The 25,387-nt window shown below is 46.8% G+C and overlaps 1 protein-coding gene across 1 annotated transcript in view; it reads right to left on the reverse strand.

Annotated features, from left to right (window-relative positions):
- Positions 1–25,387, reverse strand: part of NEGR1 (neuronal growth regulator 1) — a 169,595-nt gene that overhangs the window by 10,057 nt on the left and 134,151 nt on the right. The window contains exon 6 of the mRNA XM_030455185.1: positions 25,184–25,335. Within this exon, the coding sequence (XP_030311045.1) occupies positions 25,184–25,335 (152 nt within the window). The remainder of the gene's footprint in view (positions 1–25,183; positions 25,336–25,387) is intronic.

The raw sequence follows: 25,387 nt of genomic DNA on the forward strand, positions 1-25,387 counted from the left end.
GTGGCAGTCTACTGCTGAACCCAGCTAAGAGCCAATCACTTAATCATCAGCAGAGATTTTATTGTAATAAGGTGAGGGATGAAATAAATAACAAAGTGGAACAGTTTACTAATTCTGGCAGAGTTAAGGTATGGTGCCACCTTGAATCACAACTGCCCAGCCTGGGCTTATCTCCTGAGCCTCTCTTGTATGTCAATACTGCTTAATCTTGCTCTTTGTAACAGAGCACGTCTGGAACAGAAGGACACTGATAAGTCAGATACATAAATCTACAGCTTGCTGGCATGTGAAATTCCCTAATATATATTTTTATGAAGCTCCCAGCACATTATGTGCTCAGCAGCATAAATAAAGGAGCATGTTACCCCAGCAATTTTACATTTACTGCATTAGTTAGTAAGTGCAATGCCCACCCTTGCTTTCCTATAATAAAACCTGCTGAGCCCTCTCATGAAAGATGATTGCAATTTCCACTGGCCTGGGTACGCCGTGGAAAAACATCACTCATCAAAAGCTCAGCTATTTGCTCTTAAGATACATGAGTGTTTTTCTCCAACACTTGACGTGACATTAACAATTCATGAAAGCTGAGAGTGTTCAGATGCTGCCTGAGTAAAATTGTTCCCACTTTTCAAGTTGATTGAGGTCTGTTCTGAGCTGGACTCTGCAGCAGAAGGGCTCTCAGGGCCTGAGCTGAGAGCTATGGATGTGCTGGGAAGTTGGGTTCCTCCTCCCAGACTGACTGAGAACCTCCCCCGTGGGGGGTGAGCAGTATTTAACTGCTTGTGAACTTTAATTAAATGATTTCTCACTCCCAGCACATGGTTTGCCATCTCACAGCCAAGTCCTGTGTCTTTCCCAAGGGGTGGCTCAAGGCACCCATCCCCTGTCCCCACCACGGCCACCAGGATCAGTGCAGTCCCTTCCTTTTGTCATGAGCATCCCCTGACTGTAACAAATCCTTTCCCCAGCAGCTCTTAGCAAAATGGTTTGCTGTTTGGTTGGGGTTCTTTTGTTTTTGTTTTTTTTTTTCCCTTCCAACAACTTCCACGTTCCTTTTCCATGCACAAATGCCACCTGTAGCTACTCTTACTCTGCCACCCCAATACCTCCTCTGTGCCCACAGTTCTCCCAGGTGCCAGTTCTAGCAGAAAGCAAGGACAAGCTCCCCAGCCATCCACACCTCCCAAGTGACTGTAGAAACGAGGCTTTATTTGACTTTGTGTGTGACTGCACAGCTCTTCCCCTCCTTTCTGTGAGCCTCAGCACAGCCTGCTCAGCTCAGGAGATGCTCTGCAGGTTCCACAAGGCCCATGTCAGGGTAGGAATTTATACCCATCCTCTGCTGCCCTGAGAAGGATTAATCCTGAGGCAGGGAGCCTCCTGCCTGGGCAGGGCCATGAGCTGCTGCTCCAAAGCTGCTGCTTCCATCCTGGGGCCACCATTTGGGAGCTCAGAGCCCTCAGTGAGCACCAGGTGAACTCCAGCCACAGGACACACCCAGCACCCAGACAGCATCTTTGGGACTTTGTTCCTTTTCATTAATGTGCAGATTTTTTTTTTCCCAAAGTGCTTTCAGATTCCCAGCCTGAAGCAAGGGTATGGGTTTAGAATGCACAGTTCCAGTTCTCTTTATCTGCAGTTCCCTACAGTGATGTTTTTGGAGGGGCTTTTCTGCAGAGCCCAAAGCTCTGCCTGCCCCGTGCTGCTGCTGCCAGAGGAGGATTGGTGCTCAGGAAGCTTTGCACACACCAACCTTCCCCACCCGCTTTTCAGCTTAAGCCAGAGGATTTGGGAAACATTATGGCTCAGCTTTGCATATATTATTAAGCAGAAGAGGGGGGAAAAAAGCCCAAACCAACACATCAGCTGAGCTTTTTTCAAAGCTGCCTGGGAGCTTTAGTTGTGAAACTCCCATTAAGACTCATGGCTTTGAAAATATCAATTAGTAAATAGTTTGGTGGAGACAGCACAAGTGAAAATATGAAAGTGTAGAAACTCTTTGGTGTGAGGGTGCTGAGCCCCTGGGTGCCCAGGTTGCCCCCAGAAGCTGTGGCTGCCCCATCCCTGGCAGTGTTGAAGGTTGGATGGGGCTTGGAGCACCCTGGGCTGGGGGAGGTGTCCCTACCATGCTCATACCTGCCCAAAGAGCTGTGCTTTTGGGGAGACCAAGAGGTGCCTTTAAAACCACCTCTGGTATTCTTTGAGACATGGGAGAAAACCCTTTTTCCCCCTACTTTGCACAGTGTGTAACATTTAACTACCAAACTCCTGCAAGTTTCTACAGAAAGAACTTTCCAAACCACGACAAGAGCCCTGGGCAGGGCTCAGCTGCACTTAACAGGCTGAGGATTTTTTTTTTCTCTCTTATAAAAGGTGGCTCCTTCTGTAGTGTCCCATGAACCACGGGGGGGTCTGTGTGCTGGGGGGACACAGGAGGCTGCAGGCCAGGAATCCTCCCAACTACAGCACAGGCACTGCTTACTCCTGACATGTCTCTATAACCAGAGAGCTTTTGCTTTGCCAGGTCACTGCACTGCTCAACTCTCTGTTTGCCTGTTACCAAATCCAGTCCCTGTGAATTCCTGTGCCTGCAGAACCCACTTGTTCCCTGGATTGCCTCCACATGGCAGAAATTTCATCCAGTGTGGGTTTATATCCTGTGTTTGTTGAATAAGGAGGCTGAATGGAGGCAATCATTTCTGCTGCAATCAGGGATATTAAGAAGGGTAAGTTCTACCAATTTATTTAGTTATTTATTTCCCCCCAGATTCAAAGCTCTGTATCCCTGAAGGGTATAAGCAAGACAGAAATGGAAGCTGAGTCATGGACCTTGGACAGTCAGAAGCAAGATGTTAAGGTCAATCATCTCATCCAGGTGAGGACTGAACATCCCTGCATCACCCAGTGCTGCTGAAGCCAAGAAGGTGCAATACAGAGGTGGGTAGGTCTTCTTCCTAATGCCAAGAGGTTTTTTTCTTACAAAAATGTCAGATTCAGGTGTTAAAAAATGGTAAAATGTGTTGCAAAACTTTCACCTTAATGAAAAGCATCTTTAAAACTTTAACCAGATGGCTCCACAGGTTTTTTTGGGTTTGTTTCCTTTTTTTTTTTTATTTTGTGGCACTGTAAAATTCAGAGGCTCAGTTAAAACCAGGACTTTATGAAAATCATGCAGAGGAACAGGTGCCAAAGCAGGGGAACAACTACAGAGTGCCCTTTCCTTGTGAACTCCCCTGGATTAGCACATGGCAAGTGGGGTCTGAGCTGTTCACGTCTCTGTGTCCTCAGGAGGTGTGAGCTCCATCTGAAGCCTTGCTGCTCAGAGCTGCAAGCTCCTGGTGCTGCCACCCTCACCCTGAGCACTGCCCCTTGACAAGAAGTTGTTTATTTTTACATTTTTGACATTGGGGTCATAAAGTCTCACTGGCAGCTGTGCCTGGAAGCAGAGAGGTCAGGGTGCAGCAGAACACCCTGCAAGTGTCTCCAGTCCATGCTATAAACATGGAGCCTGGCATGGAGCTGGGAGCAAACCAGCTTGGGTTTATTCATCACTCAGCTCCACAACCAACCTCTGTCTGCTCCTGGTCTGTTCAGGTCACCCTGGGTGTCCAAGGACTGCTGCCCTCCAACTCCCCTCCAAAAGTATTTCCTAGCCTGAGCAAGGGCTTCAGCAGTTGTTGGTCCTGCCCAGCAGCAGCCTGAAGCCCAGGCAGCCCTGGCCACTCCTCAGCAGACACCACAGAGCTCTCTGTAAACCTTCTGTGCCTGTGACCCTGAAGGACGAGGGCTTGGCCCAGCTGTGTTTTTACCCACAGATTTTTGTTCTGTTCTCTTTGCCCCAGAAGAGACTTTGGGAAGAAAAACCCAACATAGAGTTGTTCTTGGGTTGATGGCATGCTGGAGAGCAAAGCTGGACAGCTGAACAAAGGCCCCAAACCATTCTGAAAGCCCATTTGGTGGGGTATTTAGTGAGGAAAGATGTGGCTGCACAGAGCTGCTTTGAAGCTGAGATCCATGCCAAGGCAATGCCTGTCCCTGGGGAGCTGGTTTGCAGCCCTGGCTGGAGGGATGATGCTGGCAACCCCATCAAAATGTCCACCTTGCACAGCTACTCCTGCTGCAGCTGGCAAGAAGCTGAACTTTCCAGTTGGTGAGAAATTCAGACAGTGAAAAGACAAGAACAGAAGTGTTGCCTGGAATGAGATGGGGAGCCTGGAAGGAAGCCAGGGTTTTTTTTTTCTTTTTTTCTTTCTCCAACTCAAAACTCAACAGGCTTTTATTTGAATTTCTTTAAAACTGACATATTCATGGAGATTTCAAATAGGCATTTTCTGACAAGTCCCCTATTCCCCCAAGCCTTAACAACCCAAGTTAGTCAGATCCCTTCCAACCAGCTGTAGCTGGAGGCTCTTTCATACTCTGCACAGATCTGGGACCCTCCCTGAAGTTACAGCTATGTACTTATATATACATTTTCCATTTCTGCACATGGCTACAAAGCTCATCTAGATGGATATATGCATATTTATTCCTGTAAGAATTACTGCAGGCAGCCAATTCTGGCTGATAAAAACCTTCACATAAAACATATCCTTATGTGATAAATAAAAACAAAGACTGCTCTCTTTTTGCTAATGAATCACTCTCTGGAATCTCCTGCTTCTCTCAATCAGAACGTGTCCTTATACACATCTTTTAGAGCAGCTTTGCCATGTCCTGCAGTGGTGCAAGCTGGAAGCTTTGCACTGGGGGGGTTTCTTGCTCTTAGGACAGCAGCAGGGCCTCAATCCCAGGGCAGATCCATCTGGATGCTCCCTGTGTGACAGTTCAGATATGCAAACATCTGATTTCCTGGCAGATGAAGAATCCACCTGGATTCCATGACCATTCTGTGACGTCTCTGGATCACTGCCCCCAGAGCAGACACTCCCAGGGTGTCAGGTATTATCACCACCCCTGCCCAAAATGGGGAGATGACTCCAGGACATGGACTGAGATGGTCACTCATATTATCTAGCTTGATATTCAATAATCAGAGTGATAAAAACCATTATCTGTCTTTTTTTTTTAAGCTAAGGCTAATGGTAGGGAGCCAGCCCTGTGCTGAGCAGAGCTTTTCCTTGCTCCCTGACACAAGTGGAAAGCTGGTGCCATCTACACCCTCAGGAGTGTTCAACACAGAGCCCTGGAGCCAGGCAGTGGGAGCATCCCCAGGGAGGGGGCAGAGCCAGGGCCTGGGGTCCCAGCAGTAACCTCAGCACCTGCCCACCCAACCTGTTGGGCTAGAGCTGTCCCTGTCACTCCGGGCATTTCTCAGGAGCCCTGGAACTGTGGAGTCTCAGCAGAGTGAGCAGTGTAACACACCCTGGGACACCCCAGCAGTGCTCTCTGTGACACCCTGGGCTTGGCTGGGGGAATGAATCAGTGGCTGTCAGAGCAGCTCCTCCTCTCAAGAGGGCTTCTTGGATTTGTGGGAAAACTCATTACTAGTGAAATCCCCCAAGCCAGAAGGCATGTAGGCAATAACAGAAAAAAATAATATTCTTGTGTTTTACATACTAGTTTAGAGAGCAGGAATCAATGGACTGAAAATGACCTATTTCTAATCCTATTCTTTTCAGCTCTCTTGATATTAAATGATGCATCTATTCAGCAAGCAGTGAATAATGTACTTATGATTTACTGTGTTCAAACAGTCTTCTGAAATGATACAGTCTTTAAATATTGCAGAATGTCACTGAGCACACCCTGGGAGTTATTTGCAACATGCCTTTTTACTTAAACAGGAACATTTACCTAATTCCACAGCTTTTTACTTTGAGGCTGCAGCTTCCACAGAGTGATTTAGAGATGTTCACTTGTTTGCACCAGCAGCTGAGTTAATACTTTACAGGCAGTCACTTCCCATAGTGCAGCTGGTGTGCAATTCCAACCAGTCCTGGTGTGAGCCCCTGCCCTGCTCAGGCAAGGATGCAGAAGGCTTCCCCAAGATAAACTCATTTTTTCCCAGCAGAGAGAACTCTGCTGGAGTTCTGCAATGCATCAGGAATGTCCAGCATATGTTAGGAACATAAAGCTTTGAAATAATTAACAAATAAAATTGGTATATTGATCTTCCTTTAGAGACTAATTAGCTGTTTGCTGCTTACCTATCCCCAGCATGTAACCTCAGACATGCCTTCTGTCCCTCAGCTGGACAAAGGAACCTCTGGGGTTTCTTCAGCTGGGGGTTGGAGAGCAAGACCCCTGCCCAGGGTGGGGGTTTGGGAGGCAGGGAAGCAGAGTCAGGAGTCAGAAGCTCTTTGCACAGACAGACATCTCTCTCTCTAATGCAGTTCAGAAGTTACACCTGCAATGATCCAGGATCTGTTATCCTAGACCTTGGTGATCTTTTTTGTAGTTGTTTAGTTTTTTTGAAGAAATTCCACAAATTAGGGAAAAAAGAAAACCTTTGGAGTGTTGGCTGATGCAGAGGAACCATCAGCTGTTCCTCAAGGCTTGTCACCCTCTGGTGCCTCAGGCTTCATCTCTGCTCCAGTCTTTTCTGCACCAATTTATTTCCTATCCAGATGCAAAATCTCTAGCTTGAGGCAGGAGAGGCTTTCATCATGTAAACAAAATTAATGGCAAGAAATAATGCCATGAATTCTGAGATTCAGAGCCCAACCCTGTGGATATTCCTTCTGTAAATCATTTATTGATTAAAACGGGAATTGCAGCTGCCTAAGAATGGAAAAACTGGGGGGGCTGGCATGTTCCTTGTGAAAAACATAGAGCTTGACAGGAGGGAGGGACCCTGTGGTGTTGTGGCAGAGTAAAACACAGAGGATCTGCAGAGAGCACATTAGGGAGAAGTCACTGAGGCTCAAGGAGTTGTCCAGCATGCCCAGGGTGCTCATTTAAACCCAGGCTTTGGTTCCTGAGAAAATGAAATAAGTGATTAAGTCCTTCCTGCTCCACCCCCAGTTTTTATAAATGTTCCTAATAATGTGTGGAATCATTAATTAAAGAAGATTCCTCAATTTTTCTCTCTGACCTGTCACTGTTCCTTGTTTAGTCAGTGTTAAACATTCAGCAGCATCTTCAAAGGCATTTCAAGGCACCACCTGTGAACTAATTACAGTAAGGGATGAAAGATTTAAAGTAACTACAGCTCCTGGCAGTGGCTGACAAAATAGATACCAGCTGTGGCCCCAGTTTTTAACTTTTGCAGCTAATTGTACAGGCTTTAAGCACTGTCACTTGGAAGTGAAAGAATAAGCTCCCCAGAGCAAGCAGCAGAGGGGGACAGGATGCAGGGCTGGGTTTGCAGTTTAATGGTTTAAGTAGTTTGTCACCTGTCTGCAAGGGGAGGAATCCTTAAGGGCCTTTTGTGTGTGTGTGTGTGTGGGTTTTTTGGTTTTTTTTTAACCAAAGTGGTCTTGGTAGGTGAGATAATGTTGTCATGTGGCTGATGAACATCTAGAAAATGTCACAAAACATCTGTGCTGAAATTCTGCACATGCACCTGATAAATAACTTCTAACAATAGAAGGTCAAAACAGTTGATTGGAGTAATTATCCTGAAGATGAGCAGGGAAATGAAAGGTGAGATGAGAGGGCTTTTGTATGCAGCAGTTTCTGAGCTGACAGAGTTTGCACACAGAGCAGGAAACATTGGGCCCTCCTCACCACCTGCCTGGGAGTCAGGGATATCCCTGGGTGAACCAGTGACAGCAACAGGGGCCTCAGGCAGCACCAAGCCCAGGTTTAAGCATCTCAAGGTGTCAGTGACAGTTTCCATTTACACTCCTGCCTCCATACACACTCAGGTGTTGTATACACTAAAACCAATTCAGAAAAGAAATGCTGAAGGTGGTTTGGGGACAGGGTAACGACTGTGTATTCAGCAGAAAGGGGAGGGGGGCTCATCTTCAGGATTACTACAGCTTCTTCATTTTCTAAAAAATAAGAAAAAAAGACAGAAACAACTTCCTAGCCTGGACTTTAAGAAAGATCCTGGGAAACCTCACCAGTGATGCCAGTGCTGACCACCCCATGGGGCATTTTTACCTGGATTTGTGGGAGCCCCTGGGCCTGCAGTTCTCCCTCAGCTTTCTGCAGTTCCATGTTGCCTCAGCTTGGGGTTTTTTTCATAACCTGTGGCTCAACACTGAAACACTGGAGGAGGATCTCTCCTTCCTGCAGGAAAGCCTCCTGGGCTGCCCTTAAACCAAGTTACAAATCTGATTTCACTGCCATAAGCAGCTACTGACAAATAACCTGGCATTTCAGCCCAAATCTGCCACCTAACACACTGTCTTTCTGCTGGTGCTGCAGCACCCATGGGACTCACTTTCTGGCACTGGGGAAACTTCTGAGTTGCCTCTGCAGCTGCAGAACTTCACAGCCCTCGTGCTGGCTCTGCCCAGCCCTTTGCCAGGCTGCAATCAGACAAGAGGGTGATCAGAGCATCATTTAATGATGTCAGGCAAAGGGAACATTTCCCTGGCAATGCCACTGCTGCCACCACTGCTGAGCTCCAGGAGGAAGGACTGAAGCCTAAATTTTTATCCATTTTGAGAGCTTTTCTTTAAAAATAACCCTTCCTGTTGTCTCTCAGGAACAGATGTTTTTCATTTGCAAACTGATCTCAGAGTCCTTTCCTCAGTCAGTTCAAGTTGGATTAGCTCATGTAGTTTTCATCTAGTGCAACATCAGCTTCTTCTCATTTTTTTCCTCTTGTGTGTTCCAAGCTTTCCATGTTCTCAGTTTCAAACTCTACATTAGGAAAGGTTTAACCTCTCAGTTTAACCCCGTGCTCTGAGAATTGAGGCAGGGAGCATTAGAAAAGGATGGTATTCCTTTCCACCCCCCCCATCTCCATCCTGCTCCCAGAAATGACACAGGGTTTTGCTCATTTGCCATGAATTCCTACAGACAGCAAGAAGCCCAGTGCCTGTTGGAGCCATGTCACCTGAAGGTCAGTTTGTTCAGGTGTGACCAGGCTGTGCCCCTGTGCTGTGGCACTCAGCCCCTGTGTCACTGAGCCCAGAGAGCAGAACCCATCCTTCCCTGAGCAGAGCCTGGGACACCATCAGCCCATGGGCCTCTCCAACCACACCACTGATAAACACCCCCAGGCTGAGGTCCTCCTGTCACCACAGCCACCACAGCCACTGCTCTCTGCTTCTTCCTGGCTTCTGCTGCCTACAAACCCATCCCTCAGCTTGCTGCTGGGGTGTCAAAAGCAACTGTGAGAGGATACCAGGGGGTGAAGTGTTCTTACAAGCACTGTCAGCTCAGCCCTCCCCTCTGTGAGAGGCAGAAGCCCTCAGAGCCCTTTGGAAAGCTGAGTGCAGGGGAAGGGCAGGCAGGCAGCCTCTCTGCAGAGGACACCAGGGATTGCCCTTCCTAAGCCTTTTAATTAAAAGCACAGAAGATTTATGCACTTGTCTATTCTGCTGCTGTTAGGTTCTAAGGTGGGTGGATCATCTGCCTTGTTTTCCTCTTGTAATGCTCTGTTTAATCTGCATTTTCATCTGGGGAGTAGGTGACCTCAGTCCCTCTGGCCTCCCCATGTATCCTTTTTAATTCTCTCTTAATTTGCAAATAAAGGTTCACTCCAGGTGCAGGTATTGCTAGAGGACAACTCTGCTTTGTCTCACAGAGGATCCTGACAACACTTCCAGGACTCCTCTTCTTGGAAGACACGTGAGCTCTGCACACCTTATCCCATGCATGGGACAGACTTACCCCTTCCAAAGCCTCTGAATCCCAGACTGGTTTGGGTTGGAGGGGACCCTGTCCCATGGGCAGGGACACCTCCCCCAGCCAGGTTCCTGACAGCCCCGTCCAGCCTGGGCTGTTGGTACAGCCTGGCCCAGGGCCATCCTCTAGCAGCTCTGGGCAGGGCAGCCCCTGTGTGATGGCTCCACCAGGGGTGTCCTGCTGGGGGGCAGCAATGGGAAACCCAATAAAAAATGAAAATGGGGAACCATCATGAATGGCCAAGATGTCTTCCCAGCCCCAAGCAGAAGGGCAGGCTTGTCAGCTCTCCAGGAACACCTTCTGGCACCCTGAAATGAGGGGGACCTCAGGAGGAGGTCTCAGATCCATCCTAGGGATCTTTGAGTGATGAGACAGCAAGAGAGAGTTGTAAGATTCAAAGCACCACTCACACCTACAGCACCACTAGGGAGGAGTCAGGTCACCAGGAGCAGCAAACATCCACAGCCTCACCCTGGGGCAGAGAATGAGGAGGAGAGAAACAGAGGTCTGGGGAGGGGTCTCTCAAAAGGGGAGAGTTAAGAAGAGGACAAGATGTGAAGCCTGGAGGGAAGACAAAACCAATGGAAGCACAAGACAGGGAGGAGACACTACCACAACCAAGCTGCCCCTTGACATGGCACCGTGTGAGTCCCTGGGGGAAGTACCCAAACATACTTCATGAAGGTATGTGGATACTGACCTGGGCTTGAGACAGGACTAGAGGTAGTAGGCTCAATAATTTCTACAAAAAGGGAAAAGGGAGAAAAAAAAGAGAACATTTGGGAGTTAATCACACATGGAAGACAAATACAGAATGAGACAGCAAACAGTCATGCAACAGACAGGACAATTTCAGCTCCAGACTGGGCTGGCCATGGTGACAAGGATGCAGCTGGCCATGCTCAGTGCCTCTCTCTCAGGACTCCCCACTACACCATGGCACCAGGACAGGACAGTGGCACCACCACACTCCCAGTGTGCACACAGCTTTGCAAAGCCACCCTTGGAGTGCTCAGAAACATCTGTCCTGGCAGCTGCTGAAACCTGCCCAGAAAAAGGGCTTTCTGCTCATTTCATGGGATGGAGTTGCTCAGCATGACAGTAAGTCAAGGTAATGATTTTGAACAAAGAATGGTTTTAAGAAACAGACTTGTGCTTTAGCAAGCATTTGGAAACGTGTGTCTTTCTAATTATTGAAGTCTTTCTAGAAGAAAACATTTATCAAAAACATCAAAAGCATCTTGAAGATGTTTACTTCACCTGGGGCAACCAATACAAACAACAGGGAAAGTTAGGAGAAGAGCACAATTCTCCTGCATTCAGCCTAATGAAAAAATCACCTGTGGCTTTTCATTATAATTTGACTTTAAAATTCATTATTCTGTGCCTTTTTATTATCTTTGAATAGTCCCATGCAAAATGAAATACTGGCCCCAATCAATCTTGCACAGAAGCAAGCGACCATCTCAATGGAGCAATTCAATACTCTTAATAAAGGAGATTTAACAGAATTACCAAGCTCAAAAGACCATTGACCATATCTTGACTATAACAAGAAACTAATGGAAAAAAAATATGAGCATGGTGACAACAGTGGATGTGCAGGTAGGAGCTGAGCACGCTCACCACGAGCATCCCATTTGGCACTTTTCCCCTACAATTACTTTTTCAGGTTAATGGGATGCAAAAAATGATTCCAAGTGAAATAACAGCTAAATATTTACTCACACAGAAAGTTATGAAGTTTCTTTACCAAACTACTGGGAATTCTGCTATTACAGATAAGTGTTTCCAGTCCTAAAACATTCATTTGCCACACATACAACATCGTCCCTGGTAAATCCAAACCACGTTTTAAAAATAAAATGGAATCTCAATGATTTTACTCCAACTTCACCATGTTATTTGAAATGTCAAACCCATGAAGGCTGGTGACCTCTTGAGCAGTCTGTGACATCAAAAAGCCCATGACTGACTGCCCTGCAGCCTGGGTATCCTCCTGGTGCCTTTCACAGACATTAAACAAAATGGCAGAGAGGGAGGGAAATGAGCACACGGTGCAGACTGGAGGACTGAAGTGGTTTCAACAAGACTGAATTTTTAAAACAACCTCCCAGGCTTTGTTACACGGGCATGGATTAGGAAAGTGCTGTAGCCATAGGGATGTGTCTGTGGGGTTTGGATCCATTTGCTCAGGAGAGAGGCAGAGGAAGGGTCCTGGCTGCTGCTCCCTGCCTGGGGAAGGGGCTGGGCAGAGCAGCCCCCCAGGGCACAGCTTTAATGCCTTCCAAATCTTTGTGTTCTGAGGAGCTGATCCTGCTCCTCATGCCTAATCACTGCCTTTGCTTCCCTGCACAATGAAGTTGTTTTTCTGGCTCCCCTCAAACAACAGGATCTGTTTCTTGTGAGTTTAGGAGTCAATCTCTCTTGTTGCTATGGCTGCCTATAAAGGTTCCTCTTGCTGCAGAACAACAACATTCTTTGCAACAAGAGAGTAAATTATCATAATGGGTACAATTTTTCATTAAAAGGCAAAATACCATCCCCAAACCAGCTGGGAGTTCCCTGGGATTGTGCTGCTTCTGCAAACATGGGATCTGGAGTGAACTGTGGGTGCTTAAGGTAGCAGCAAATCCCACACTCAGCACCACTGAGGCTGGAAGCAAAGGTGGTAACACCATGGATTATTCTTGCAAAAATCTCTTTTTTTTACATGCATTATTATCAAGGAACTGATATAATTCCAGTTTTGAGTTCTAAAACTCTTCCTAAATCTTTATTCATTAACTTGTTCAGGTCTACAGAGAGAAAACAAAACCAGCTGGTTTCCTTAGGAGCACACCAGGCTGATTCATTAAAATTAAACTATATTAATGACTTCTGAGTAAGACTGGGAGGCAGGGATGTGCAGGGAAGAGTGGCTTTATCTCTCCTTCATTTTCCTGGGACCCCACTCCTACCACAGCAGGACTGCTCAGATTTTCAAGGGTGGTTGTGGGAGAAAACCCAAACATGAAAGTAGAATAGAAAACTTGATCCCCAGACTTCTCTGGGAAGAGGGGCCAGAACAGCTCCAGCTGAGCAGCACACTTTGGGAAGAGCTGATAAAAGAGAAAGTTTAATTTTTTCCAATGTGTGTACAGGCACACCTTTTCCTGACTGCCTTTTAAGGTTCAGGCCTCTTGACTAGCACTCTCCCCACCCTGCCCACCCCAGGACATCTTCTCTGTGCAATTTCTGAGGATGTGTCAAAAAAAAAAAAAAAATTCTAAGGAGATTCTAAGAATCTAAGGAAAACATATTCTAAGGAGAGCATTTTACAGGAGCAGGAGAACACTTGTTTCATTTCAGCCTACATCAGTAATATTTCAAGTTGGCTGTAATAATATTGGAGGAATTAATAGTACATTGTACAGGGAACAGTGTTGGAGGAATCAACAACTGGTCCAAAATGCAATTGGCAATTAAACGTAAACACATTAGTTTAAAAAAATTATCCTTGTAACTGGTTTTATTTATGACCTTTGATAAGTAAGCAGGCTCATTGAATCTAATCTCCCCTGGGCTTTATCAGCTTTGTTCAAGATTAACGATTTTCTTCTCTTAAATGAAGGGCTCTAAGCCTGGGTAAGCCAGAGGGGGTCTGAGCAAAATGGCAAAGGAAAAACATATTTAATAGTGAATCTTTGGATGGGAGGTGGAAGTTGATTGGGGAGAGACCTGACCTTGATTTATTCTCTGTCTTTAACTCACCATTTATACCCTGCAATTACAATCTGAGTTGTTAAATCTTAATTGCTGAGTAATGGTTTATTTTATTTAAATGGTTTGTTCCTTTATTACAAGATGATCAGTATTTAATAGCTTTGTGTCTAGGAGACGATAAAAAAAAATAATAATTATTAACCTTGAGCTTGAGACCTGAAATTGCTGGGTAGTTTATTCACCCCATCCCTCAGCAATCCTCACTGCTCCACACCTGCTCCAGTTTGGGTTTGCTTGAGAGCAGGAGATTTTTAGTAACTGTTCCAAAGTTTTGAAGCCTGTAGGAAGGACAGTGTAGGAGTGTGTTCTTGTGAAAGTCCAGTGCATGTTATGTTTCAAGAGGACTCAGTACAATCCATGTCTGTGGAGTGCCAGACCCCAGCACCACTCCTGTTCTCAGCTGGCACCTGGGAGAGTGATGGGAGGAATTCAGTCTTAATAAAAATTCCAATGGAATTTGATTTGCTTATGAAAAACCAAAGAAAGATATTAAGATGACACATCATTTAAACTCTGGAGTCCCCTAAACTTCACTCATCTATCTATTTATCTACCTACCTACCTACCAACAGTATGAATCATATTTTATGTAGGATGAACTCATTTATAGTATGAAAAAAAAAAAAAAAAAAGAAATGTAATTTGACTGTGAGGGGTGTGAACCACTTAGAAGCAAAAATTCTATTTCCATTGCAAACATCCCAAATAATATTTAAAATAAAGGTCACACATTTGATATTCTTCTCAGTAAGAGCACACAGATTCTGTCCCCACTGTCACAACCATTGCCCTCCTATTTCCACAGCAGTGCCTCTGCTCTGAGGCAGTGAATAAACTTTATACATTTATCCTGAGCAGAGGGCTTCTGGCAGACACCCCCATTCATGTTCCAGTTTGCTTTTTGAGTCTCACAAACATCTAAGGTCCCAACAGTTGGGGGTTTTTGTTTGGTTTTGGGTTTTTGCTGGGTTTTTTTCCCCCAAGAAACTGAGGCCCTTTCAAATGCAGAAAGAGATGTTTAAAGCACCCTGTTCCCAGCCCAGGGAAACCTGCTGCAGTTTCCAAAATGCCACAAAAACTTTTGCAGAGAGTGACAACCTCCCACAGCACTCGGGCACTCTGAGGGATCCCCCAAAAGGGCAAAAGGAAAGAGCTGAGTCCTGCTCCAAGACACCTGGGAGTATAATCAAATATAAAAGATACTGAAAAGCAAAACCAGTTTGCCATCTCCACTGGCACGGGTCAGAAAACACCCAAACCCCCAGGGACCATCAGTCAGGGTGTAGGAACCAGCCAGGAAGACTGCTGGGAAAAAAACCCCAAACAACCTTAAAATAAATGGCATGTTTTAAATTAAACAGAAATGGAGGAAAAGGAGCAGCTCTGCTGACGTCAGAGAAAGAAGAACATTTCCTGAGTTTTCTGAAAGCATTTCTCTAAATGCTTCATCAACCCAGCCTGCCCTGAACCAAGGCAAGAGCTCAGCTCTGCATCCCCGGGCTGCAGCAGGGACAGGGACAGACACCCTGCACCTGTGTCCTCCTGCTCCTGCCAGGGGCCTAATGATGCTGCTAATGAGCAGGGCACAGCAGACAGAAACTGCTGCCTTCCCCTCTCCCAGCCACCTTTTAATTGTGTTTACATCCCAGGAGCTGGGGGACATACAGTGGTTGCATTTAGCTGTTGAAGTCAGGGTGTTACAGGGGATGAACTGTTTGCTCCTTAGTCCTGATTTTCTGTTTCAGATTTTTTCCAAAGAAAACCAATGCTTTTCTGATTCTTACAGCTCTTGAGACCATAACAAAGTGTAGGAAAAGTGCCAAAGTAGCCCCATCCTTCCAGCCTGCTCTGTCATTCCTGTGTGTAAGGAGCTCATGAATAATGTAGACCTAGAAATCTGCTGGTGTTTTTGCTGTTCAGAAACATATGATTAGCATTGCTCTGGCTCCCAGTAATTATATTCTTGTTCTCAGAGGTCATTCTTTAAATCTGCACAACTGCCACTGTATTTCTGGAAGTAAATAAGGCAAAACAGACATTAGAGCTGGGACACGAGGAATGGCACTGCTCTGCCCCTGAGCCTGCTGATGCTTTTTAAACAACACTTTGGCCAGGTTCATGGTGACAAACAGGTCTGTGAATTTTCTCACACTTGTGCAGATGCCCAGCTCCAAAAACCAGAGCTTGGGTGCAGGGAATCTCCTGGCAGAGCCTCTCTCTGCCAGCGTGCTGCTCATCCATGAGGCTGGAGAGCATCACCCAGTCATGCTTCAGCTTCCTGGGAACACCAAGGGACAGAGAAAGAGAAGCTGTGGCTGTCCCACCCCTGCAAGTGTCCTGTGCCATGGTCAGGGACACCTCCCCCAGCCCAGGCTGCTCCAAGCCCCATCCAACCTTCAACACTGCCAGGGATGGGGCAGCCACAGCTTCTGGGGGCAGCCTGGGCACCCAGGGGCTCAGCACCCTCACAGCACAGAATTTCTCCCTCCCAGCTCCTCTTCATCTCCCCTCTTGCAGCTCCAAACCCTTCCCCCTCATCCCATCCCTCCAGGCCCTTGTCCCAAGTCCCTCCCCAGCTTTCCTGGAGCCCCTGGAAGGTGCTCTGAGGTCTCCCTGGAACCTTCTCTCTCCAGACTCCCCAGGCCAGGAGCTGGTACCTGTGCAGTCAGGGTCCAAGACACCCTGGGTCACAGCTCACTGAGATGCTGTCCCTGCCCAGATGGAACCAGTGGAACTTGCCCTGCCCACCTCCAGTTTCACCTCCTCAAGGCTTTCCCAGCTGAAAGTCTGATTCTTGCAGCTCTGGTAGTCCTAGCACAGACAGCTCTTTGCAAAAGAAAAGTCTCATTTTCATTTTGGTGACATTTTTGCCTGCTTTGTGCATCACCCCTGTGCTTAGAGTAACCCTCCCCTTCTCCACAGCCCTCATAGGTACGAGACATGCTGAGAACCAGACACTGCTCAGCTGCTCTGGTATTTGCTTTCCCTGGCACAGCAATTTGTGAAGAAGTTATTTAATAATTACTACGTAATTATAGTTCTTCTGATCCCTGATGAACTGAAATCTGCAGACAATGCCTATCAAATGAATCATTACCAACCTCTATAAAATACAGAGTGAGATGTGCCAACGCCGTGATGGAATTCACAAAAACATCTACAATTTCTGTAGAAAGAGACTTAATTACACAGGAGCCATGGCTGCACGGCTCCATCCAGAGTGGAGGGAGGGGCACAGGATTGGATGTGAATTCAAACTGTCCAAGAGCAAGCAAGCCACAAAATGCTACTAATCAGAGGGAAAAATAGGAACATGGTGGTGAATCTTTACATGTATTATTCCCCTCACAAAGGACTCACAGAGAGGCACAACTGGTTTTCATCTGGTGGGACAGGAGCTGCCCAGTGCCTGGCCAAGCCATAGAAGTCCCAAGGGAAGGAGGCAGAGCAGGGGAAGCATTATTGCCTGGGGAGCCTGCAAAGGCTGAGCCCCAGGAGCTGGCTGGGGCACAGGGCAGCCACACACCCCCTGATGGTTTCAGATACACAACCTCTGCCTCTCAGAGCAGGGGAGTCAGGTGTATCGGACTGGGAGAGCTCTGCCACAGTCAAAGTACCTAAACAAAGATGTCAGCAGAGCAGTCACACTATCAGATGACTGACTGTTAACATGTTGGGGTCAGCTCCCTGCCAAGGGCAGAGAATCATCACATCCTTTGGCTTGGAAAAGAACTTTAAGGTCATTGAGTCCAAATGTTACCCCAGCAGTGCCAGGGCCACCCCTCAGCCATGGCCCTAAGCTTTGTCATGTCCCCCAGACAAGGCAAGGCCACCTCCTCATGCAGCAGCAGCACAGCTCTGCTGTTGTTCTTCAGAATGCCAGCCACTTACTCATTAATTACATTATTCAGCTAAACCAGCCCTACTGGATGCAGCAGACTGCTCTGAGATGAGCAGGAATCCAGTTTTTAAACTCAGCTCTGGATTAAGAAGGTGAAGAAAGATCCAGAAACACCTTCAGCTGTAACATCACAGCTTGGAAAACATTTGAGTCTCTTGACTCAGAGAAAATGTTGTTAGATCCTTACCCCAGAGTGGATTTCTGCAGCCTGACAGACATTTCCTTAGTTCCTTGAGGACAGCTCAGCAACAGCAGCAGTGGAGGAAAGGGGCTGGTGCCAGATGGACCTTTTCTTGAGTGAATAAACAAAAGCTGTACACATCCTCATATCCCCAGCAACTGAAAAAACATTTTTCAGGATAATGATTCCCCTGAGTGATCAGAATTTAAATGATCAAGTTCTCAGGTTTGTGTTTCACCTGTGAATAACTTCTGTGAAATCTAAATACTTCCTAGTTGAAAAATCTGAATGCATTTTCCAGGCCAGTGCCTGAGAGAAGGGTCTGGAGCAGTGAGAGCTCCTCAGCCCCCAGCAGGATTCAGATGGCTGTGGTAGGTGCTTGAAGGTTTCCAAGTCAAGGTTGCAGCTTTGTTTCCTGTGACAATTTGCTTGGGATGAAGGGATGCTGAAAAACCCAGCATAGATCTGAAAAGCTGAAACACATGGCTGCAAAGTGTGTCCAACACTGCAAGCAAGCCCTGAGCACCCCCTGCCAATGGTTTGCAAACTCCTGTGCTCAGTTTGGTGTTTACAACCCAGTCACAACCTCGACACAGAAACCTGTAGGTGGAGTTAAGGATAACCTGAGTTCCCTGTTCTGGATGCTCACTGAACACCTCAGCAGTCTGTGACTCCTGTGAGTCAGTGAGGTTAATGAGTGTTTGTACTGCAGGCTCCCTGGAAAAGCTCTCACTTTGTAATCTCTGCATCTATTCTTAGTTTTCTTGCAGAAAAATAAGACTTTTTTTTTCTCTCCCAATTTTCTTCTGTTCACAAACTGTTCAGAGGCTTCAGAACATGTAGGAGCTTGCAGGAAAATGAAAATAGAAGCTTTGCAAACCATCTCTAGCTCTTTATTTTTTATTTTAGTAATCTCTAAGTTAGAGGGCACTTGGCACTGGGGAAGCACAGACACTTTTCAGATAATGTGTTTGGTTTCAAGAAACTGCTTTTGTTAAATAACCTAGAATTTATGTGGTAAATCATCTCCATTATGGCCTTCACCCACCTTTTGAACTGCCCTCTTGTCCTGGGGACATGGTGACAGCTCAGGGCTGGGGCTGCTGCCACACACCTGTGCCAAGGGGTATTCCCAAATACTTCAGTATTGACCTGTTTAGATAATGAAGTCTTGGGTTTAAAAATCTGTTCTCTGGTTTTCATGAAAATTCTTGATATCCTTGATCAATAGCTAATTCCTTTTTAAAGCCTCATGACTCCTGGTCTCAATTACTTGTTATGAAAATAACTTCTAATCTTAATAATATTTTAATAAGTGCTTTGTATTAAGTTCTAAAATTGCCACTGATTAGTGTAAGTGAAAGCTCTCTTGGGCTCGCTTTATGAGAAAACCTCCTAATGCACCTTCTCAGGCTAACCCGAATTTCAGAAAGCCTCTTTGCCTTTAGCAGATAGGCAGAAATCAGCATTAATCTCTTGACATGGGAATTTCTTCATCCTTTGTTTCCTAGCACCCCTTTATGGACCTCTCCCCCACTCTGCAGAACTGTGGGGGCCCAGGCTGAAGGCTGTGTTCTGGATGAGTTGTGAAAAGCATTCACACCATTCCACTGCAGCACATCCACTTTGCATCCCATTTGTTACCCGTGGTGTTCCCTGGCTTTCCAAGGTTGCTGAAAGGTTTCTTGACCTCAGGGTTTTCTACCCCTTGAAAAGCCAAGAGCAAGGAGAGCCCTGCCCTCTGGGGGCTGGGGCACAGGCAGCTGCTGCAGTAAGTTCCACCAGCTGACCTGGAATGTTTTAATCATCCCAATTACCTGCTGCCCAGGATGAACATGAAGACATCCTTTAGCCTGGCTGCCTCCTGCTCTGCAGCAGGAACAGGGCCTGAATGCTCTTGGCTACACTTGTAATCACACAGCTGGAGGAGAAAAACACCATGTACCAAAACCTGAGAAAAGGCAATCTGAGTAAGGATCCACTGGGGTTGGGTTTGGAAAACCAGAAAAAAAACAAAACCCAGAAAACCAACAAGCCCTCAAATATACATGGGTACACTCTCAGGCTTTTAAACTTCCTTCTAAATGTCAAGGAGAAAGCAATGTTATGGGCTGGCTCGGGTTCTTCCTACCTGGTTCCAACTCAGTGATGGCTACAGGAGAATTTCAGCTTGATCAGAACCTTATTAAATCAGTAAATATCTTTCCAGCTGGCTGCAGCAGTCCTTGAATAGGCTCCTCATAAGTACAGGAAATATCATTTTAGTTTTTATGTGTATGTATATATCTCTGTATCCTTTTTTTTTTTTTCATGGTGCAGAGCAGCCCTGCTGGCTGAGACATAACAGAACTATGAAAATCTGTTAGCTGTGCTTTGCAGGCCAGTGTTGGAGAAATAAAACAGTAAAAACCTTTCCTGGGTAATTGGAAAACTGTGGACACAAAGGGGATTTCCCTGGAGATACATTTCTCTCTAGAAATGTCCAATTTGGAAGGTCAGGCAAAGCTATTGAGCAGCAACCTGTCACCCCCCACACCCACTGCCACACCACTCCTGTCAGCAGGATGGAGCTGCCAGGGGCACCCACGCTGGAGGAGCAGCTGATGATCCACCCAGGCTCTGCATGAGAGCTGAATTCCTGACCCTGCAGCAGCTCCAGCCCCGGGGACATCATCTGGGACAAGGCCCAGGGAGGTCCATGCCAGGAGAGGTGAGCATGGCCAAGCCACACAGCCCAGACCTGCACCAGCAGAACATTATTCTGGGAGAAGCTCATCCTGAGGGAGGGCTGGGAGGTGGAAGGTGCCCAAGGAGCAAGCCTGGCCACCCCATCACCTCTGCTCTCCACCCTGGTGGTGCAAACACTTGTATTTATCAGTAGAAAAAGTTAGGAACATTGGGTCATTCCTTTGCTCATTCCAGGAGAGGCTTTTATGGACTTGGAGACAATTATTTTACTGCAGCACTGCCCTTCCCTCCCTCTGCCCAGATCTCATTTCTCCCTTCATCCCCTGGTGACCATGGTGGGTGGAAACAGAAGCTTCAGCTTGGCAAGGAAACATCAGGGTTCAGGAAGGAGGGAGCTGCTCCTGGAGGAAGTGTGGCTACTGCCTGACCCCCATGGGCCACCAGAGGCTGAGAGGAGCAGGCCCAGCAGCTGCCGGCAGCTACAAGCAGCCTGTCCTTGGGCACATGGCTGAGGTGATCTCTGGAGTCCCCTTCAGCCCAAGAGTTCCTTTGGTTTTCCTGCCTTGGCACAGCAGGAAATGACCACGTGAAGCAGATTCCTGGCCCTGTGTGTACCAGGTGTGTCACAACCTGTCACAAGGTCATCACCCCCTCTGCAGGAACCTCCACACCTCTGGGGCTTTCACAGAACCACAGAGTGTCAGGCTGGGATGGACCTCAAGGACCAACTGGTCCAACCCTTCTAACATGGTTTACATGAGGTGTCCCAGCACCTCACTGAGCTGAGACTTACAACTTTCCACAGTGGGGGAATCCACCACTGCCCCAGGAGACCATTCCAGGGTCTGACTGTCCTCACAGTTCCTGTGCCAGCAGACACAGGCAGTGCTACACCAGTTGTACCCAGTGCCACAGGGAATGTGCACACACCATTTACAGTGAGTTCATTTACATATTTGAAAGATTTTTTTTTTTTTTCCTGCCATGAAAGCCAATGTGTGAACCCCAGCAGCAGAGCAGTGTCCTCAGTGCTCTGTAGGCAGGGCCCAGGACACAGTGACACGGTGACACAGTGACACAGTGACAGCACCATCAGCACGTACAACCCCAGGGCACGGTCTGGTGCTTCCTGGCCTGTAGCAATGTCTGAGACAAGATCCCAGGCATGTTGCACTAACCAGGAGTTCACAGTTGGGTGCTTATTCAATAAAGTAGCCCTGTTTATCTGCAGCAATTAAATTAGCACAGAAAACACTACCACGTATCCCCCCACACCTTGCCTGCTCCTCCTCCTCCCAAATGTCACTACTGACCTTCCCTGCCTCTCTTCATGATTATTTATGGGTTTGAGTAATTGCTGACAAAATCTCTGAGATTGCTGTGTACACCTGAACATCACCAGCACCTGTGGCTCAGGGATCAGCCAGGGAAAGGAGACATTTCTTTGGCAGCTGCTGGGAAGGGACACAGATACTTCCCCTTGGATGACAAGTTCTCTTCAGATGGATTATTTAAAGCCTTCCTAAAAATACCCAGGAATGTATCAGAGCTGCTCTTTAGAAAATAAAAATACTACCTTTCCTTGAGAACAAAGAGACAGATCTACCAAAGGCATGGTGATGGTGTTCATGCTCTCTGAGTGATGCCTTACACCACCCCAGACTTTGGTGGGTGACCAGAAGAGAGCAGGCACACAGCAGAGACTTTAAAGCCTCCCTGAGCAGTCTCTTAGGGGGGTGATGGTTTCCCAGAGGGATAATAAACTCTACCTGCTGACTACAAACACAGAGCTTCCACACCCTGCCTGAGCAGGTGCTGCAGCAGAGCTGAGCCCCAGGCCTGGCCCAGGGGCTCCCTCCAGCAGCTCCTCAAGGCCTTGTGGTGGCCACATCTCCCCCCACATCCCAGTGCAAGGAGCAGGGATGGACACCTCCACCTTCCAGAAACAGCAGGGAGAACAAACCTTCTGCCATGGCTCAGCTTTGAGAAGGGAAAGGAAGAAATTCAGTACCAAGCACAGCCCCTGGCCAGAGAGAACAGAGACACAGAGACATCCCCTGAGGATGTGGCTGCTTGAGCAGCACTGAAGCCATCTGGGTTTTGGCTGCTTGAGAAAAACTTTTGAACAAAGCCACCTTGGAGCCAGTGGTTAATGATAACTCCCTCCCCTCCCCATGGCCTTGCAGACTGGGTTGTAGAATGATGCCTTTTGTCTTGAATCAGAATGGTGCTCAGGTAAAAGCAAAACCTGCTTTATGAAACAGGGCCTGTTCTGTTCCCCACTGGCTCCTCATCTCTGGGCACACTGTAATGCCTTGTCCCCTGCCTCTCATCAATCACAGGCAAATCAAGCAAACCCACCCTTTATTTTCAGGAAAACACCACGTTCTCCTCAAGTACCAGAAATTCTGGGATGAGCCAGCACAGGCTCAAACCTCTGAGCAGCTGGGCCCATAGATGGCAGGATGGGACTGTCCAACACCACTCCTCACCTGCCTACTCTGGGAGGATCATGTCTTTCCCAGGCTTCCCCACAAAAGATCCCCAACCAAACACACAAACCCAGCGTGTTTGGCTGGCACAGAAGACTTAGCCATGAATAATTAGCAAATTGCCATTCATTATTAATTTCCTGGAAACACTGCTTCTCTGTATTCCCCCCCCAAAGGCTCAGGATTTCCATTTTACAGCTGCTGAATTTATTATTAATAGCTGGAGCTTAGACATGGCCAACAAGTCTTCAGTTAGGGATGTGATAAATTTCATTATGTTCTCAGGATCTGGGCTGCTCATAACTCCCCAGACATGAGGGTCTTATGCAAAGTAACCTGGCCATCTGTCCCAGGGACAGATGGGGCTCTGGGTGACCTTCTGCTGGCCAGTGGGCTTCTCCTGGGTGCTCTGGCCCTGGAGGAGCAGCCATTCCCCAGAGGAGGAGTTCTGCTCCCTCCTCCCCAGGGACATCTCTAGGTGCAGCCCCTTGCTCTGTCATCCCCTTTGCTGGGTCCTTGTTGCAGCCACACAGAGTCAGACACCCTGGTGCCTTTCTGTTAGCTCAGGGCTGCAGTAATGGACCACAGAATGCCAGAGCCCTTTTGGTAATAGAAGCAATAATCTTTCCTCTGGTGTCCTGGAGGATCAGGAGGCAGGCATCAGTTAGGGGGAATGTGATTTGCTCTCTCCCTGAGAAAGGCTCCCAGCTGTGCACAGCTCCACAGCCATTTGTATTTTATCCAGGGATGTGCAAAGAAAGGAAACACAGATTTATTAACTCTGCTGTAAACATTTTACAGGGCCAGGGGCTGCCCTAATGGTGCTATTCCAGCCTCACCTGGCACTGCACCAGCACCCCCAGGGGTTTAAAATATGCTGTGGAAGAAGACATCAATATTTCTCAAGCAACACGATGATAAAATTGTACTTAACCTGATAACTGAATATCAGACTTTCAACCAACCAGTAACTGCTCCCGCTGAACCAACAGAACCAAACGCATGCAGGTGTTTCAGAAGAGGAATTGAAGGGTTAAGGAGCCCAGGCTTAGTAAGTTGCTATCCTGCAATTAATTATTTTTTTCCCTTAGAGATGCTCCCTCTAGATTACACGAATGCAAACTATGAGTAAGACAAAAAACCTACACCAAATACCAAGTGATCTTCATTTCCATCTGAAATCTAGATCACCACCTTTCAGAAACCTCTCCTTGTTTTGACTAGATTAAAATAATAAATTGCAGTATAAAATGAGTCATTTCATCTTGGTCTTCCAGTCCAAGCTCTGAACTAACATCTCCCCATAACCACTCTGTGAGGTCAGGATCAGACCCACACTTACAGGATGTTCTCAATATCTGCATCTCCACGTGTGTTTCAAGGGTAGTTACAGGTACCTCAGCAATTAAAAACTGATCAAATCCTGGCAGCAACTAAGAGATTGCTCTGTTCAGAATTAAACAAAACCTCCACCAAACTGCAAATGCCCCCAGTTACTACCTCCTTCTGTAAGAATATTCCTTTCTGTTCACTTCTGGCATTTTTTTGTTTGAAGTGCAGCATTGTTTCTACTTGGCTAATTATCTCTCAAATATTAAATATAATGTCAGCTGTGGCTTCTTGCTATTTTCTGCTTACTCCATCTCTGCTGCAGTAACTGAGAACATCCTGACAACACGTGTCATGTAGGAAGTACGTGCAGAAGGAAGTTTCCTGGCTGGAAGGCAATAACCCCAGGATTTCAGCAACAGCAGATCTGCATTTCCACTCAATAAGAATATCTTTATGTAGAGAAAAGTGTGTAGGATACATTCTAAGTTTATCTTTCAGTTTTATCACTATTTGAAGAGATCAGCATCAAAGTTCAACCACAAACACCTTCAGATGCCACTGACAGATGGTTGGATATTCAGCAACGTGAAATACTACAAATTCACTGATAAAAATAGCTTCCAAGCAGGATATTTGAGACCTGGTTTAGGTAACCTCTGTGCTGCAGACCTCCATGCTTTGGTTTCCCTATTACAATCCTATTGTCTTTTCCAACAGATTTGTCCTCGAGCCCCGCGACTGCCATGCCCAGAGACCCAGGACCCACACAGAGCTGCATGCTGCCTCTCACCCCACAGCAGGTTTGCTGGTAGGGTTTTTTTTTTAAGATTCAGAACTCACTGATAGCCCCCCAGAAAAGTGTCTCCACTCTCAGACCACAAACCCTCTGCAGCCTGGAGTGAGCAGCCACGTGCTGAGGAACGCACCGGTATTTATACGCCTTGTGTAAGAAACCAGGGGGGAAAAAGAAAACTAATTTCCTTTTTTTGCTTGTTTTTTTGTTTTGGCTTTTGAGTCCATGTACGTGGAAACAAACCCCAGGAACATTTGCCACATGTCCACGTTACTTACGGTTGAGAGGCAGGCTGGCATTGGTCGTCCCTAGCTTGTTGGCAGCGACACAAGTATAGTTGCCAAAGTGCTCTTCTGTCACATTGGTAACAGTAAGAAGGGATCTTGTACTATAATTTTTAATAGTAATTCCTTGTTGACCATTGATCAGTCTAGAAAGCAAAAAGAAAATGTCTGTAACTCATCTACCACAAGCAATAATTT

Source organism: Calypte anna, chromosome 8 (genome assembly GCF_003957555.1).
Source record: "Calypte anna isolate BGI_N300 chromosome 8, bCalAnn1_v1.p, whole genome shotgun sequence".
NCBI classification, from domain to species: Eukaryota; Metazoa; Chordata; class Aves; order Apodiformes; family Trochilidae; genus Calypte; species Calypte anna.